At 44.9% G+C, this 19,362-nt stretch overlaps 2 protein-coding genes and 1 long non-coding RNA gene across 3 annotated transcripts in view; 2 read left to right on the top strand and 1 right to left on the bottom strand.

Annotated features, from left to right (window-relative positions):
- MLIP (muscular LMNA interacting protein) overlaps nucleotides 1-19,362 on the bottom strand; it is a gene marked incomplete at its 5' end in the record, with an annotated part of 184,683 nt that overhangs the window by 121,542 nt on the left and 43,779 nt on the right. The gene's annotated exons all lie outside the window — the stretch shown is intronic.
- LOC311518581 overlaps nucleotides 1-19,362 on the top strand; it is a 61,910-nt gene that overhangs the window by 21,221 nt on the left and 21,327 nt on the right. The window lies entirely within an intron of this gene.
- On the top strand, nucleotides 967-11,008 carry LOC311518323 (uncharacterized protein; the record flags this gene model as incomplete). Its single annotated transcript, XM_084624048.1, has 3 exons — nucleotides 967-1,672; nucleotides 2,828-3,602; nucleotides 10,823-11,008. The coding sequence occupies exons 1-3, from the start codon at nucleotides 1,047-1,049 to the stop codon at nucleotides 11,006-11,008; spliced, it is 1,587 nt and encodes a 528-aa protein (XP_084480174.1). The 5' UTR covers nucleotides 967-1,046.

The raw sequence follows: 19,362 nt of genomic DNA, 5'->3' as shown, positions 1-19,362 counted from the left end.
TACCAACAAACCCTAGCAATCCTTCTCCAGGTACCACTTCCCATCCCAGAAAGTTCCCCACCTACAAGGCAGGTGATGATACTGAGGCCTTCTTAGAAAACTTCGAAAGGGCCTGCCTTGGGTACAACATCTCTACTGACCAATACATGGTAGAGCTGAGGCCGCAGCTCAGTGGACCCTTAGCTGAGGTGGCAGCTGAAATGCCTAAAGAACACATGAACAAGTATGAACTGTTTAAATCCAAGGCGAGAGTCAGAATGGGGATAACACCCGAGCAGTCTCGTCGGAGGTTCAGAGCCCTAAGGTGGAAACCAGACATGTCATTTACCCGACATGCCTACCACATTGTAAAACATTGGGATGCCTGGACATCAGGAGCAAGTGTTGAATCTCCAGTAAATTTGCCCTTCCTAATGCAAATGGAACAATTCTTAGAGGGTGTTCCTGAGGAAATAGAAAGATACATCCTAGATGGGAAACCCAAAACTGTAATTGAGGCAGGAGAGATTGGAGCCAGATGGGTGGAGGTGGCAGAGAAGAAGAAAACTGGTCGCAGTTGGAGCGGAGACCAGAAGGGACCACCCCAGACCACACCCTATTACCGGGGGCCACCCAAAGCCCCACCTACCTCCCAAAGAACCCTCCAGACCCCTTATCGTCCCACCACCCCGTTCTCCAGCAACCCTCCTCGCCCCAGTGACCCGTCAGCTGGACGATGTTTTAAGTGTAACGAGCTGGGGCATGTAAAGGCCAACTGCCCCAAGAACCCCAACAGATTACAGTTCATTGCACCGGAATCACACCAGAGGTCCACAGGCCCAGATACCTCCCAGATACCCTTGGAGCGGAGGGAAACTGTGAGTGTGGGTGGGAAGAAGGTCACCGCGTGGAGGGACACCGGAGCACAGGTGTCAGCTATCCATGCTTCCTTAGTGGACCCCAATTTAATCAACCCAGAGATCCAAGTGACGATTCAACCCTTCAAGTCCAACTCTTTCAATTTGCCTACAGCCAAGTTGCCTGTCCAGTACAAGGGCTGGTCAGGAATGTGGACTTTTGCAGTCTATGATGATTATCCCATCCCCATGCTGTTGGGGGAAGACTTGGCCAATCATGTGAAGCAGGCCAAGAGGGTGGGAATGGTCACCCGCAACCAGGCTAAACAAGCCGTGAGGCCTAGCTCTGTTCCGGAAACTTCTATCAGGACCCAGTCAGAGGTGATGGACCTGGACCCCAGGCCAATGTCTGCAACAGCAGTAGTAGATCCAGTCCCAGAGACCCAGACGGAACCAGTCCCAGAACCGGAACCAGCCAAACAACCAACACCAGACCCCGTGTCAGCACTGAATCCAGTACTTGCAACCTCAACACCAGAGGGCCCCACCGAACCTGAACTGGCAGCAGCCGATAACCCTACACAAGAGGCTCAGCCGGAGCCTGAATCCCAACATAGTGCACCAGCGGAGAGCGGTTCACAGTCAACAGAAACAGCTCCATCCCCTATATCGCTTCCAGAGGGACCAAGCCTAGGTCCACAATCCCATGAGGAACTGATGTCTCCAGCATCAAGGGAACAGTTCCAGACCGAACAGGAAGCAGATGAAAGCCTCCAGAGAGCTTGGACGGCGGCACGGAGCAACCCACCGCCTCTCAGCTCTTCTAATCGATCCAGGTTTGTTGTAGAAAGAGGACTTTTATACAAGGAAACTCTTTCTGGGGGACACCAGGAAGACTGGCATCCTCAGAGACAGTTGGTAGTTCCAACTAAATACCGGGCCAAGCTCTTGAGCTTAGCCCATGATCACCCTAGTGGCCATGCTGGGGTGAACAGGACCAAAGACCGTTTGGGGGGGTCATTCCACTGGGAGGGAATGGGCAAGGATGTTTCTACCTATGTCCAGTCTTGTGAGGTGTGCCAAAGAGTGGGAAAACCCCAAGACCAGGTCAAAGCTCCTCTCCAGCCACTCCCCATCATTGAAGTTCCATTTCAGCGAGTAGCTGTGGATATTCTGGGTCCTTTTCCGAAAAAGACACCCAGAGGAAAGCAGTACATACTGACTTTCATGGATTTTGCCACCCGATGGCCGGAAGCAGTAGCTCTAAGCAACACCAGGGCTAAAAGTGTGTGCCAGGCACTAGCAGACATTTTTGCCAGGGTAGGTTGGCCCTCCGACATCCTCACAGATGCAGGGACTAATTTCCTGGCAGGAACTATGAAAAACCTTTGGGAAGCTCATGGGGTAAATCACTTGGTTGCCACTCCTTACCATCATCAAACAAATGGCATGGTGGAGAAGTTTAATGGAACTTTGGGGGCCATGATACGTAAATTCGTAAATGAGCACTCCAATGATTGGGACCTAGTATTGCAGCAGTTGCTCTTTGCCTACAGAGCTGTACCACATCCCAGTTTAGGGTTTTCCCCATTTGAACTTGTATATGGCCGTGAGGTTAAGGGGCCATTGCAGTTGGTGAAGCAGCAATGGGAGGGATTTACACCTTCTCCAGGAACTAACATTCTGGACTTTGTAACCAACCTACAAACCACCCTCCGAACCTCTTTAGCCCTTGCTAGAGAAAACTTACAGGATGCTCAAAAAGAGCAAAAAGCCTGGTATGATAAACATGCCAGAGAGCGTTCCTTCAAAGTAGGAGACCAGGTCATGGTCTTAAAGGCGCTCCAGGCCCATAAAATGGAAGCATCGTGGGAAGGGCCATTCGTGGTCCAGGAGCGCCTGGGAGCTGTTAATTATCTCATAGCATTCCCCACCTCCAACCGAAAGCCTAAGGTGTATCATATTAATTCTCTAAAGCCCTTTTATTCCAGAGAATTAAAGGTTTGTCAGTTTACAGCCCAGGGAGGAGACGACGCTGAGTGGCCTGAAGGTGTCTACTACGAAGGGAAATGTGCTGGTGGTGTGGAAGAGGTGAACCTCTCCATGACCCTTGGGCGTATGCAGCGACAGCAGATCCAGGAGCTGTGCACTAGCTACGCGCCAACGTTCTCAGCCACCCCAGGACTGACTGAACGGGCATACCACTCCATTGACACAGGTAATGCTCACCCAATTAGGGTCCAACCTTACCGGGTGTCTCCTCAAGCTAAAACTGCTATAGAACGGGAGATCCAGGATATGTTACAGATGGGTGTAATCCGCCCCTCTGAAAGTGCATGGGCATCTCCAGTGGTTCTAGTTCCCAAACCAGATGGGGAAATACGTTTTTGCGTGGACTACCGTAAGCTAAATGCTGTAACTCGCCCAGACAACTATCCCATGCCACGCACAGATGAACTATTAGAGAAACTGGGAAGGGCCCAGTTCATCTCTACCTTGGACTTAACCAAGGGGTACTGGCAGGTACCGCTAGATGAATCTGCCAAGGAAAGGTCAGCCTTCATCACACATCTCGGGCTGTATGAATTTAATGTACTCCCTTTCGGGCTGCGAAATGCACCCGCCACTTTCCAAAGACTTGTAGATGGTCTCCTAGCGGGATTAGGAGAATATGCAGTCGCCTACCTTGACGATGTGGCCATATTTTCGGATTCCTGGGCAGACCACCTGGAACATCTACAAAAAGTCCTTGAGCGCATAAGGGAGGCAGGACTAACTGTTAAGGCTAAGAAGTGTCAAATAGGCCTAAACAGAGTGACTTACCTTGGACACCAGGTGGGTCAAGGAACTATCAGCCCCCTACAGGCCAAAGTGGATGCTATCCAAAAGTGGCCTGTCCCAAAGTCAAAGAAACAGGTTCAATCCTTCTTAGGCTTGGCCGGTTATTACAGACGATTTGTACCGCACTACAGCCAAATCGCTGCCCCACTGACAGACCTAACCAAAAAGAAACAGCCAAATGCTGTTCAGTGGACCGGAAAGTGTCAGAAGGCCTTTAACAAGCTTAAAGCGACACTCATGTCTGACCCTGTACTAAGGGCCCCAGACTTTGACAAACCGTTCCTAGTAACCACAGATGCGTCCGAGCGTGGTGTGGGAGCAGTTTTAATGCAAAAAGGACCTGATCAAGAATTCCACCCTGTAGTGTTTCTCAGCAAAAAACTGTCTGAGAGGGAAAGCAACTGGTCAGTCACTGAAAAAGAATGTTATGCCATTGTCTACGCTCTGGAAAAGCTACGCCCATATGTTTGGGGACGGCGTTTCCACCTGCAAACCGACCATGCTGCACTAAAGTGGCTTCACACTGTCAAAGAAACTAACAAAAAACTTCTTCGGTGGAGTTTAGCTCTCCAAGATTTTGATTTCGACATCCAACACATCTCAGGAGCTTCTAACAAAGTGGCTGATGCACTCTCCCGTGAAAGTTTCCCAGAATCAACTGGTTAAAATCGTCCTTGAGATGTGGAAAATATTGTTAGTCTTTATGTACTTGGTAGTATATTTAGAGATGCATGTGTCTTATTAACTCTGTTTTCCTAGAGCTCCAGGAAGAAATCCCAGCCAGTGTTTCACCCTAGCTGAGATTTGGGGGGCGTGTCATAAATATAAAGGGAAGGGTAAACCCCTTTGAAATCCCTCCTGGCCAGGGGAAAGCTCCTCTCACCTGTAAAGGGTTAAGAAGCTAAAGGTAACCTCGCTGGCACCTGACCAAAATGACCAATGAGGAGACAAGATACTTTCAAAAGCTGGGAGGAGGGTGAGAAACAAAGGGTCTGGGTCTGTCTGTAGTCGTCTTGGCCGGGGACAGAACAGGAATGGAGTCTTAGAACTTTTAGTAAGTAATCTAGCTAGGTATGTGTTAGATTATGATTTCTTTAAATGGCTGAGAAAAGAATTGTGCTGAATAGAATAACTATTTTTGACTGTGTATCTTTTTTGTAACTTAAGGTTTTGCCTAGAGGGGTTCTCTATGTTTTTGAATCTAATTACCCTGTAAGATATCTACCATCCTGATTTTACAGGGGGGATTTCTTTATTTCTATTTACTTCTATTTTTTATTAAAAGTCTTCTTGTAAAACACTGAATGCTTTTTCATTGTTCTCAGATCCAAGGGTTTGGGTCTGTGGTCACCTATGCAAATTGGTGAGGCTTTTTATCCAACATTTCCCAGGAAAGGGGGGGTGCAAGTGTTGGGAGGATTGTTCATTGTTCTTAAGATCCAAGGGTCTGGGTCTGTAGTCACCTAGGCAAATTGGTGAGGCTTTTTACCAAACCTTGTCCAGGAAGTGGGGTGCAAGGTTTTGGGAAGTATTTTGGGGGGAAGGACGCGTCCAAACAGCTCTTCCCCAGTAACCAGTATTAGTTTGGTGGTGGTAGCGGCCATTCCAAGGATAACGGGGGTAATATTTTGTACCTTGGGGAAGTTTTGACCTAAGCTGGTAAAGATAAGCTTAGGAGGTTTTTCATGCAGGTCCCCACATCTGTACCCTAGAGTTCAGAGTGGGGGAGGAACCTTGACAACTGCCATCAGTGAAAGCTCTGTTTCCTTTACCCTAGCAGCAGGCAGCTCCATTGGGCATAAGGATATGACCACATTGCAACTGGGGGATGTAATTATACCACATGTAGACATACCTGAGCTAGCTTTAATCTAGCTAGCTTGGGTACCACAGCAGTTGATGCCATGGCAGCATGTACTTCTGTGGGGCTAGCAGCCCAAGTAACTACCCAGCGGTCAAGGCAGGCTTGTGCAGACTTTTTTAATTTCCATGTACTTAAAGTATTACAGCACAAACCATTTGAATTTCAGGAGACAGTCTAGATAACTCCCGTGTTACTCCCCCACTCAATTTTTTGACAAGTGAGAAGATTTAAGGATGAGAAACAGATTTGGCCTACAATAAATTCTCCTTCCTACTACGGTTCAGTAAATAACTTTCTCTAAGATTCCCAAAGACTGTATAAGTTTGATGATGATGATGAAGGAATCCCAAGTGTTTTTAATAAAGTTTCTACATCTGTAGGGATAAAGCACCCTGTAAGCTGTGAGCTTCATTATCAATGTGTTGTGAAACAGCTTCAAAAGATTTACAGAAAAAAAAGTGAACCGAGGCTAAAACTATAAATAAATATGGGCTAAAAAAGGTGTATGAGTCATCCCTGTAGGAACGCACGAACTGTAATTTATTTGTGATAAAACCTGATTTTACTCATTTGTGTTTTGTGCATGTCACTATAAAAATCCCAGCTTTCCCTCCCCCCACCACCACTGAAGGGCATGGGTTTATTGTTTGCACTGATGCAGTTAAATTATTCCTATTTCTATGGTAATGATTTTACATTCCTTCTGATGACACCTGTTTCCTCAGAAAGGCCCGGTGACTGGGATGTCAGGGCTCAAGCTTGCAGCAGCATACCGGGACTGCTCAAATGCATAAAGTCAAGCACATGCACAAGTGTTTGCAGCATCAAACCATTAACCTTTCTGCAGAGGCTTTTCTCTTCTTTTCAAAGGGCATTTAATCAAAAAATGAGCTCATTCAGGCTCCCTTGGAGCAGTTGCAGTCTAACCTTATGTCAGCCAGTCTTAACAGCCTAGCCACCACTTTCTTAGGTTCCCTGCAAGTGATCAAATGCCCTCTGCTAAGGATCCTGCCGAAGTTAGAACTTGGGGGGAATCATGTTTGAAAGCAAAGGGAATGAAGCAGGATATTTTTGGAAATGACAGATAAGCCCTACTGTACTGAGTAATTATCTTCCTGTACTGAGTACTTATTTTCCCTCTGTTTCCCAGTTAAAATCCCTGGAACTCTGTTGACATACTGGTAGCTTACAACATTTTAAAATAAATGAAAAGTTGCTTTTAATTTAAATGGGACAACAGAAGTGTAGAGCCTGTTGGAGGAGTACTGCCTTGACTGACGCTGCGGTGCCCATGTCATCAGGGAATCTCATGCCTTTGCAATACACACAGCAGCTACTTGGTCACTGAGCACTACCCATGGTATCATTACCTCCGCAGACCTTGAGGGGCAGGGGGTGGTTGGCAACATCAGAGTGTCAGTCCACAGAGAAGATAGGGAGGATCTCCAATGGACAACCCATCAGTTGTGACAGGTTTCAGAGTAACAGCCGTGTTAGTCTGTATTCGCAAAAAGAAAAGGAGTACTTGTGGCACCTTAGAGACTAACCAATTTATTTGAGCATGAGCTTTCGTGAGCTACAGCTCACTTCATCAGATGCATGCCGTGGAAACTGCAGCAGACTTTATATATACACAGAGAATATGAAAAAATACCTCCTCCCACCCCATTGGCCAGCTGGTAATAGCTTATCTAAAGTGATCATCAGGTGGGCCATTTCCAGCACAAATCCAGGTTCTCTCACCCTCCACCCCCCCACACACAAATTCACTCTCCTGCTTGTGAAGAACTGTAAAAGGACACCTTTCGCTCTGCTCTCCCAGCTGACAGGTCCCTCAATGTAGGATACAGTGATTGAGATAGCAGAAGGGCCCGAATTAACAAGTCACTACTATACAAATGAGGGCTGGAGGTGGAGTGCTTACAGTGAGGGTTCCCTATCTTTGTCTTGGACCTCCACAGTTCACACACCATAAAGAGTATGAGGAACCCATTCAGGTACAGTTGGATTTCAAAAACTGGTTTTATCACCTATATTTATCACAAACATTCAAGGTTTTGCAACCTATATACACACTGCTTCTCTGGCAGGGCTTGGGTGGTCTCTTCAGAGTAGGATGAGGAACCCCACCATTGGGCTCCCAAATTACTCACTTCCTGCAGTTTGGTATGGACTTTCTCCATTGGTTCATTAGAGCCTGAATATGCTGCCCTCCAGATCCCTCTACAACTTCTCTCTACTCCATGCTTTCTGGAAGGAGTGTGTGCAGGGGGATGAAAGAGGGGAGAGACAGGGAAGAGCTTCATGGATGAGAGAGGATGTTGGGGAGGAGTTTTTAGACCCCAATCCTGCAAATATCTCTGGGTGTGAGCAGACCCCTGCTTTCATCTGGACTCCGCATAAAACCAGTTGGGGTTGGTTCATGAAGAAGCTGCAGATTAGTTTCTGTGGTGCTCTAGGAGAATTTCAGATTGTGGTTCAACTTGTTGTTATGCAGTTTCTGGATGAATTCATTTTAAAAAATCAAAATAAATAAATGTGTATTAATGGTATGCTAGAGAATGAACATTATAAACAGGGGAACTTAGTTAATTGTGTATATTATAACTGAATATATGAAAAATACATTACTTTCTATAAGTACAAGTTAAGACCTTGATCCTGCAAGGAAAATACCAATTCATGTCAATAGACCAGATACTAAATGACCGGCCCTTCTCCAACCCTTGCAGTTCTGTGAATGAGCAACCTCAAAGGTTTGGACATTTAGTCTAATTCTGAATAAGCCCCCAAAGATTTGGATTTTTAGCTGAAGTTTAGCCAAGCTATCTAAATCTCTTCGATGTTCAAGAAGCCAAAGGCTTCCTTGCAAGATTTCCTACTCTTCTTACTTCCAGTCAGACCACAAATACCACAAGAACACGCTGTCTCACTTCAGATTCTCTTGCAGAACAAGGCTCATATTACATAAACACGTGAAAAATAAAACTATTGCTCAGCCCTGAATATTGTGCATACTTAAATACTATGGGTAGAGTGACCATATTTCCCTATGCTGAATATGGGACACCTGGTAAAATTACTCATATTCAGTGAGTCCGCTGGCAATCAATCAATCAATCAGAACTATGCAGTACAAACGTTCAAATTAATATCAAGTTGATTGAGACCTTGTTAAAAAGAAATACTGCAGAGCTGGATTCTTTTTATTTACCTTCTTATCTTTAAGGTTCACATGAGGAGAGAGAATGCACACACACTCCCATACACCTCTCTCACACTGGGTAGGTAACTGACCAACCTGACTCTCCCCACCCTGTGCTCTCTGTCTTCCATGCCTGGCTGGGCTCCTGGGACAGACCCGCCTCTCCTGGTGCCTGGCACCACATCTTCCCGAGGCAACTCACGGCGGGGGCGGGGAGCATGCAGGGTCACATGCCCCCTCCCCAGATTTCTGCCAGGGTTCTGACCAGAATGTGGTCAGCAGCAGCCTTTCAGCACTGTGTGGGAGGGAAGGGATGGGAGCCGCTTCCAGCCACAGGGGTGGAGAGGGGATGACCTGGCCCATGTCTTTGCAGAGCTTATCTCTTCCCATCCCTCCATCCCCCTCCTCCGCTTCCCTGTGGCTGGAAGCAGCTTGTCCCTTCCTGCCCGCACAGTGTCAAAAAGCAGCTAACACCTCCAGGCTGCTGCTGGCCACCGACATAACCCAACCACCTCCTGTCCCCTGGCTACAGCATGGGCAGGAAGGGGTAAAGCCCTAAGGACGAATTGTGCACCAGGACCCAGAGAACCTGACTGCAAGGGCTTCAGCGAACCTGGTCAGAGAGGTGGCTCAGCAGGGATGGGTACCTAGGGGACTGAGAAGACTGTCGCTCCCTGGGGACAGGACCTAGGGCGGGGTGGAGGGGTAGGTGAAGAGGGTGCTAAGCCCCTGCCCAGGGAGCTGCTGTGGATTCTGCAGGGTTGGGACGTGAACAGGCTGGAAGTTGCTTCCTCCCATCCCTCCAGAGCTTAACTGAGGAGTGGAGACGCTTCCCCGTGCCAGTGCTGTGCAGGGCTTTGGCACATGCAGGGTTCGGTTCCCCCTGGCCAGAGCCCTGGGCCAGAAGGTCTTGGGCTCTCCTGGTGCACCGGCCCAGCCAGAGGCAGTGAGGGAAGGAAGGAGCCTGCCAGCCAGGGTGCTGGTGAGCTGAGTGCTCTGAGCAGGGGCTGGTTCTCTGCACTGCGTTGGGAGAGGGACGTGCCCCGCCGGGGGGGATATGAACAAGTAGTGGGGTGGGGGTGAAGGGGCAAAGCAGGGAGAGGACAGCAAGAGGGAGAACAGGCAAAGGGCCAATAGGTGGGCACCAGAGGCAACACATAACCGGCTGCTGCCTGGTGCCTGCCCACACTCACCAGCCACTGCAGCTCACAGCATAAAGACAGTGCCGGCCAGAAACGGAATGGGGGACAAGGCCCTGCTGGCCAATAGCCGGCCTGCAGCAGGGGCTGCACTGATGGACCAGCAGGGGGAGGGCCGCCCCCGCACACTGCAGCTTTACCCTGCCATCAGCCTTGCACACCCACCCCCATCATCGGCCACTGGACCCCCCGACTCAGTGCTGGCAGGCAGGCGGCTGGTGAGCAGGGATCCGGCTAGCAGCAGGACCTGCCAGTACTGATGACTGGGAGACAGAAAATATGGGACAATTTGCCCATTTTTAAGAAAAAGTTGGGACATCTGCAGGAGGGCTTAAATAGGGGATTGTCCATTTAAAAACGGGATGTCTGGTAACCTTAACTATGGGTGAAATCCTGGCTCTGCCAACGTCAATGGGAGTTTTGACATCTATGTCAATGGGATCAGAATTTCATTCTGTACACAATAATACATTTACATGGCAATCATTTTTAAGATTCTTCAATAACAGTGCTTTATAAAGCTTGCTCTCTCTCCAGGAAGCCAAATTAAATTGCATTTCAATAACTAGAAGAGCCCCAGTACTGCCCTTGCCCCCTGACAACAATGGGGCTCTGTCTGGGCACAGCAGTCCACCCACACACTACACGTTGCAAGTCTAGGACAAAGTCTGCAATGTAAAATAACAAAAGCAAAGAAAATCAAAGATAACTCTGTCATGCAGTAATATACTACAGTGGGTTTTATTCAGCATCAAGTAGCTGCATAAACTTTAAATCTCTATCCTTTTGAGGTCCATGTTAGAATACCTGCCACACAGGGGCAAACTTAAAAAGTCTATTTTTGCTAATACTCTCTTGTGTTGTATCTGATATATAGGAACAGATAGACACTTTCAACTCTCTGATCAGACTCCTCACATTGCTTAATTCTTTCAAGCTGAAATTCATCCTTATGCAGAGAGCCAACATGAGGTCTATGAAACACTTAAATCTGCAAAAGCAGAGCTTCAAGGACTTGTCTTCTCATGCTTGTCTTCTGCACAGGACTGAATTTCACCCCTAGTGACTAATGGTATGTGACTCTAAAAAAGGGAGTATAAAGATTTGGAATGGCTACGAGGCGCATCCAATAGTAGACCAAGCATTTCATGTGAGAGTAAATGTTACAATCTATCTGAATAGCAGTGAGGAATAGGGAAGGGAAACAGAGCTAGTCAACGTAGCAATCAATATTTGTTCTGTCCATTGCCTATAATTCATTTTTTTCCAAAGGAGTTTGTACAGTACCTATTTCTGTTAAAAATATTTAATATCTTAACAACCTGAAGACCATTAAAAGTAGAGCATTCTGATGAGTAATAAGCCTCTAGAGTAAGAAAACTCAAATGAAGAACACTTACTGAGGAAGCAAGGAAAGATACATTCTGAAATAAGTTCACATTAATGGTGCTGCACTAATGTGTTCACTTGACAAAATAACAGAAATGCCTACTAGAAATGTGCAGTTACAAAGCATCTAGGGTAGAATTTTCAAAAGCAACTAAGCACTAGATCCAGAAAGAGATTTAAGTGCCTCAGTCTCACTTTAGGTGCCTAAATCCAAACTTTAAACCATGTAAACCCCCACTTAGCTGCTGCCTAACCCTGTAGAGGCCTGTAACCATGCCTTTGTGGGACACAACTGAGAATGCCCTATTTCTCAGCAGTTTGTCCTGAATTTGGCAACCAAACCCCAAAACTGGTGGTTATTCTTCCATAAGATATGCCAAACCAGCAACAAAAGTAACTTCTATTTCACCACACTGGCTAACAAGAAGTCATAAAAGTCATTTCCTTCGACATTCCAGTCCTTGTATCACTTGTATCTTGATAGAGGTATATAAAATCATGAGTGGTGTGGAGAAAGTGAATAAGGAAAAAAGTTATTTACTTGTTCCCATAATATAAGAACTAGGGGCCACTAAATGAAATTAGTGGGCAGCAGGTTTAAAACAAATAAAAGGAAGTAGTTCTTCACACAGCGCAGTCAACCTGTGGAACTCCTTGCCTGAGGAGGTTGTGAAGGCTAGGACTATAACAGGGTTTAAAAGAGAACAAGATAAATTCATGGAGGTTAAGTCCATTAATGGCCAGGATGGGTAAGGAATGGTGTCCCTAGCCTCTGTTTGTCAGAGGGTGGAGATAGATGGCAGGAGAGAGACCACTTGATCATTACCTGTTAGGTTCACTCCCTCTGGGGAACCTGGCATTGGCCACTGACTGTAGACAGGAAACTGGGCTGGATGAACCTTTGGTCTGACCCAGTATGGTCATTCTTATGTTCACCACCAAAAGCACTGGGTTTAAATATGAGTGGTTCTTTAAAACCAATCTCTTCAAAAAAAAAAAAAAAAAAAAAAAGGTTCTTCTGATCCCAAAACACCAGTCAAGTCTCTGGCAGCTTCCAAATCATTGGAAGGACCTCAGTCCATTGCGTAGACTGCTCTCATTAGTATCGTCCATAGTCCAGAGGTTTGAGCTAGAAAGACTCATAGATATTAAGGTCAGAAGGGACCATTATGATCATCTAGTCTGACCTCCTGCACAATGCACCTCTCACCCACCCACTCCTGCAATAAACCTCTCACCTATATCTGAGCTATTGAAGTCCTCAAATCATGGTTTAAAGACTTCAAAGTGCAGAGAATCCTCCAGCAAGTGACCCGTGCCCCCTGCTGCAGAGGAAGGCAAAAAAATCCCAAGGCCTCTTCCAACCTGCCCTGGAAAAAAATTCCTTCCTGACCCCAAATATGGCGATCAGCTGAACCCTGAGCATGTGGGCAAGACTCACCAGCCAGATACCCAGGAAAGAATTCTCTGTAGTAACTCAGATCCCACCCCATCTAACATCCCATCACAGGCCATTGGGCCTATTTACCATAAATAGTTAACGATCAATTAATTGCCAAAATCATGTTATCCCATCATACCATCTCCTCCATAAACTTATCGAGTTTAATCTTGAAGCCAGATAGGTCTTTTGCCCCCACTGCTTCCCTTGGAAGGCTGTTCCAGAACTTCACTCCTCTGATGGTTAGAAACCTTCGTCTAATTTCAAGTCTCAGCTTCCTGATGGCCAGTTTATATCCATTTGTTCTTGTGTCCACATTGGTACTGAGCTTAAATAATTCCTCTCCCTCTCTGGTATTTATCCTCTGATATATTTATAGAGAGTAATCATATCTCCCCTCAGCCTTCTTTTGATTAGGCTAAACAAGCCAAGCTCCTTGAGTTTCCTTTCATAAGGCACGTTTTTCATTCCTCGGATCATCCTAGTAGCCCTTCTCTGTACCTGTTCCAGTTTGAATTCATCCTTCTTAAACACGGGAAACCAGAACTGCACACAATTTTCCATATGAGGTCTCACCAGTGCCTTGTATAACGGTACTAACACCTCCTTATCTCTACTGAAAATACCTCGCCTGATGTACCCCAAGACCGCATTGGCTTTTTTCACAGCCACATTACATTGGCGGCTCATAGTCATCCTGTGGCCAACCAATACTCCAAGGTCCTTCTCCTCCTCCATTACTTCTAATTGATGCGTCCCCAGCTTATAACTAAAATTCTTGTTATTAACCCCTAAATGCATGACCTTATGCTTCTCACTATTAAATTTAATCCTATTACTATTACTCCAGTTTACAAGGTCATCCAGATCCTCCTGTATGATGTTTTGGTCCTTGTCTAAATTGGCAATACCTCCCAGCTTTGTATCATCCGCAAACTTTATTAGCACACTCCCACGTTTTGTGCCAAGGTCAGTAACAAAAAGATTAAATAAGATTCGTCCCAAAACCAATCCCCGAGGAACTCCACTGGTAACCTCCCTCCAGCCTGACAGTTCACCTTTCAGTATGACCCACTGTAGTCTCCTCTTTAACCAATTCCTTATCCACCTTTCAATTTTCATATTGATCCCCATCTTTTCCAATTTAACTAATAATTTATCAAAGCATAGACATACCCTACATTTCCACCAGTAAGGTCCCCTCAAGCATGCATGAGCAAAGTTGCCTAAGCCCTCATGCCACCAAGCTGCTTGACACTAAATCCCTGGTGGGATTCTCAAACTAAGCGTTCTTGCACCTGTGGGCCCAGTTCATTAGGCATTCTCAGAGGCTGCCGAAGGGTACACCTACTGAATCAGGCCACACACAAAACATGATGGTGATGCCGCCACTCCCTTATACTCTATCGCACAGTAGTAGTGGTGATACTGCCCCACTTTTATCCTATCGCTCAGTGGTGAGAGCATTCATCTGGGATGTGAGAAATATGGATTCAAGTCCCCAATCTGGGTTCAAGTCCCCAGCTGGCCCACAAGTTTGGAAGGCCTCTGGTCCCCAATATGGGGCAGTCTGTAGTGAGATGGCCCCAGCGTCATTGACCCTGGGAGCCAGTCCCAGGACTTCCAGCATCCTGGCTCTGCAGCAGAGAATCTGGAAGTCCTGAGAACCCTGGTTCCAGGAGCCAAAACCAATTTAGAACCTGAATTCCTGGAAATTCTGGCATGGTGAAGCTGCCCTGGAGCTGTGGACCCTGGAAGACGAGGGCCTCCCACCTCAAGGGGCAGTCTGCATGGCAGAGTTTTCTCTGACTTCTGGATTCCTGGAGCTGGGGATTGGCAGGGAGGCAAAGCAACTGGTGCTTTCTGCACTGGAGCCCTCTAAGAAAGCTTTTGTTAATTTCACCTTGCAGAAAGTGAAATTGACAAGAGCCTTCCAGGTGGGTGGCCAGGGACCCATCATTTCAGTTTTTCTGATAGAGAAATCAAAATTTTTCAGCAAATCTGAAGTTTTCTCATGGAAATTTCTGGTTTTGTAAAAGGGAACTTTTCATTAGAAAATCATCCCCACAACATATTTTTGATCAGCTCTAATTTTAATCTTCCATCCAATCTATTTCATGAATATATATAAATTGGTATATGTGATGTTATCTGATTAAAATGTGACCATATAGAGCATTGTTGCAACCACTGTTATATATTTGTATAAATCTTGCACAAAATGTGGCATGTAAGGTGTCTATGAAAAGGTTATGATTTGCTGGTTATGATTATGTTATCTGTATCCCATGTATCATTTTTGTATTTGAAGTTATGAGTAGTGGTTCTATATCTGGATTTCAAATGTTTGCTCCTGGGGTAATGCCCACAAAGTAGTTAGCCTGCACATCTTGGAGGGACTATTGAAATCAAGTGGCTAATCAAGAAACACTTAACTGACAATGGACCATGGGAGACGCCCATCTACACTGAATGGACTGTCCTGCAAATGTACCATCTGAAGAATAGGTAATGGCTTCCTCCCATGACTAAGCAAAATCAGGAATGCACAGGTGACTCGCCCATTTTATTCCAAACTCCCATCTTGTCATCTGTAATTTTCCACCAGCTCTGCTGAGGGCTTTGTTTGAAGCAATGGGTTTCCCTCCACATGGCAGAAAATATAAAGGCCCTGGACACCCTTCCATTTTGCCTTTTTCCTTCTCAAATCTCTGGACTAAGGACTTATACTAATGGAAGCATTCTAACCAAGGTACTGAGGTCCTTCCAATGATTTGGAAGCCACCAGAGACTTACCAAACTAGCAGTTTATTCCATCACTGCTACAAGCCTGAACCAAGAACTTTGCAATTACAGTATGCATTTGATTCCTTTAATCAATTTTAACTCTCACCTTTCTCTCTTTCTTTCTGTGAATAAACCTTTAGATTTTAGATACTAAAGAACTGGCATCAGCATGATTTTTGGGTAAGATCTAAGTTATATATTGACGTGGGTGTGTGGCTGGTCCTTTGGGATCAGAAGAACCCCTTATTTGAAGAGATTGGTTTTAAAGAACCACTCATCTCTAAGTCTATTGTTTTCAGAGGGAATACAAGGACTGGAATGTCTAAGGAAACTGCTTTTATGACTTCTTGTTAGCCAGTGTGGTAAAACAGAAGTGGTTTGGTTTTTCCTATGGAGGATTAACCACCAATCTTGGGGTGTATCTGCCCTATTTCTCAGCAGTTTGTCCTGAATTTGACACACTCAGTTGGGGCCCAAGAAGGCACAGTTATAGAATATCTTAGTCTTGTGCAAATTACACCAATGCAACTGTGCATACAAAAGTACTCAACTTCTCAATACCATCTTCAGGTTATGTGCCAACTCCATCTGTGAGGGAGTTCTCTACCACTATACTTACTTATTTGCCTCCAGCTTTCATCCAGACCACACCACACGATCCATTGTCTACAGCCAAGCTCTACGATACAACCACATATGCTCCAACCCCTCAGACAGAGGCAAACAATACCTACAAGATCTCTATCAAGCATTCTTACAACTACAATACCCACCTGCTGAAGTGAACAAACAGATTGACAGAGCCAAAAGGGTACCCAGAAGTCACCTACTGCAAGACAGGCCCAACAAAGAAAGTAACAGAACACCACTAGCCATCAACCACAGCTTCCAACTAAAACCTCTCCAGCGCATCATCAAGGATCTACAACCTATCCTGAAGGACGATCCCTCACTCTCACAGGCCTTGGGAGATAGGCCAGTCCTTGCTTACAGACAGGTCTCCAACCTGAAGCAAATATTCACCAGCAACTACACACCACACAACAAAAACACTAACCCAGGAACCGAACCCTGCAACAAACTGCGGTGCCAACTCTGTTTGCATATCTGTTCAAGGGACACCATCATAGGACCTAACCACATCAGCCACACCATCAGGGGCTCGTTCACCTGCATATCTACCAATGTGATATATGTCATCTGCTAGCCATGCCCTTCTGCCATGTACACTGGCCAAACTGGACAGTCTCTACGTAAAAGACTAAATAGACACAAATCTGACATCACAAATTATAACATTCAAAAACCAGTAGGAGAACACTTTAATCTCCCTGGTCACTCAATAACAGACTTAAAAGTGGCAATTCTTCAACAAAAAAACTTCAAAAACAGACTCTAATGAGAAACTGCAGAACTGGAATTAATTTGCAAACTGGACACCATCAAATTAGGCCTGAATAAAGGCTGGGAGGGGATAGGTCATTACAAAATGAATTTCCCCATATTAATTTCCCCCTTACTCACACCTTCTTGTCAATTGTTTGAAATGGGCCACCCTCATTACCACTACAAAAGTGATTTTTCCTCCGTTGGTATTCTACTGTTAATTGAATTGTCTGGGAGCACTGACCCACAACTTGGTAAGGCAACTCCCATCTTTGACATGCTGTGTATATATACCTGCTACTATATTTTCCACTCCATGCATCTGATGAAGTGGGTTTTAGCCCACTAAAACTTATGCCCAAATAAATTTGTTAGTCTCTAAGGTGCCACAAGGACTCCTTGTTGTTTTTGCGGATACAGACTAACACGGCTACCACTCTGAAACCTGTCTACTGACACTATAGCCTCAAGCAATTTGCAGGGTATTTTTCCCACGTAGCAACATCAAATCAACTTAACATTTTGATTCTGAATAGATGGATCAGACTTCCGAAGTTAGTATTCCAAAGTAACTTCAAACTGATACTGGGTGACTAAGATGTTTTAAGATGCATTACACAATATATTATTTTATTAATAATATCAGGATTTAACTTCAATTGTAAATATATATTTTTTCACACATATAGAGCTCACATTGATGGAAATGTTCAAAATTGTTTCAGTGGTCCTTGGCAAAAAATAGACACACATTGATGCCAAATCCTGTATGTAATATCTCGAGCTGCTTGTAATGAGGTGGTGAAGTTGTATGACAACCTTTCTTAGTATAATGACTAATCGGTTAGCCCTGAGACAGCCCATGTTACCTGGGGAGGTTGTGGAATCTCCATCACTGGAGATTTTTAAGAAACAAAACACCTGTCAGGAACGATCTAGATAATACTTAGTTCTGCCATGAGTGCAGGGGACTGGACTAGATGACCTCTCAAGGTCCCTTCCAGTCCTATAATTCTGTGTTTAAATCAACATGCTCTACCTGCCACCATTATGAAGAAGAGCCTTGTCCTCTCAAACAGATAGATAGGTCAATATCAGCAAATGAGCAGCAGCAAAATCAGTCTATAATAATCACAGTAATGTCAAGGGATATGTCATGAGGATGTCAATGTGATATGTACATGAATACACATTAAAATCAAGAGTCCTGGGGCAAAGTTTTGACTAGTTGGTGTCAAAAGTGGTACTTATAATAATAGTGTCAACTATCAAGATGCCTTAATGGCAATTTGCCTGTGTGTGAACATCAACAGTTATGATTCACTAGTGATAATGTACTGTGTACATGACACACTTTTCTCTGCAAGTATCAAACCAGTGATTAGAAAAACATAATTTATGTCAATCTCTTCTGGACCATACTAGCTGTCAGTATGCTTTCTTAATAGAAAGTGAAGGAATCAAGGCTATGCACATCATCAGTAAATGATGGAAAAGGTTCACTTGCCTAAATCTTCAAGGATTACAAATGCACTGAGATTCCTCCAAATGTGTACGACCATAAAATACTAGCAAGGAATGGCTGCTACCTAAAAATCTTTGCTGTTAGGAAAAATATCTCAGGTCTGCACTAACATCTATATCATCCAATTGTATTGTGAAATTCAAAACTGCAGAGTGTTAGAATGTTTGACTGTCTATACAAGAACCCTAAAAATATATTACACAAGTTTCAAAGTGAGTGTTGGTCCCAATACGAGATTCATAAGAGCAGAAGTATTTGGAAAGGGACACGCAGATGGCACATATTTCATTTTTATACTGCGTTACACCACTTTCTGCACACTTCCCTGAATGAATGATAAATAAAGGAGACACTGTGCATTGTGATATCTTTGTGGCTAATGTTATTGCTTTCTACAGGAGACAGCCATAAAAAGGTGTAAAAATAGACTGAAATGTCTGTAATATCAGCTTTTTGAGTGATGTATTTTATATGGTGTTTTAAATAATGCAAGGGACCTTTCTTTAATTCATGTGATTTCCTAAATGAGAACCGCTTTGAGCAATGACAGCTCTTCTGCACACAAGAATCACATGAAAGGTCCCTCATCTGTTAAAAGGTATAATCTCCAGATTAAGGATCTGATTCTGCAAGGTACTGAGCACTCTTAACCCTCACTGAAGCAAGCTTCAGCGAGAATTGACTTCAGGGGAAGCTGAGGGTGCTCAGGTCCTAGGAGCTCTGAAGTATAACACAATTAAGGCCTGTATTCTGTGCTCAGATACACAGATGCTAAAAAATTAACTGAAATCAATGGTGTTCTGAATTAATACGTATGAAATTGAGAGTAAGGATAGAAGTTGTAGCCCATTAAAGTCGGTAGGAGATTTGCAATGGATTTCAATGAGAA

The sequence above is a fragment of the Lepidochelys olivacea genome (assembly GCF_965140295.1).
Source record: "Lepidochelys olivacea isolate rLepOli2 genome assembly, chromosome: 3".
Lineage (NCBI taxonomy): Eukaryota > Metazoa > Chordata > Testudines > Cheloniidae > Lepidochelys > Lepidochelys olivacea.
The sequence above is the reverse complement of the archived record's forward strand: the minus strand, read 5'-3'. Positions and strand labels throughout refer to the sequence as shown.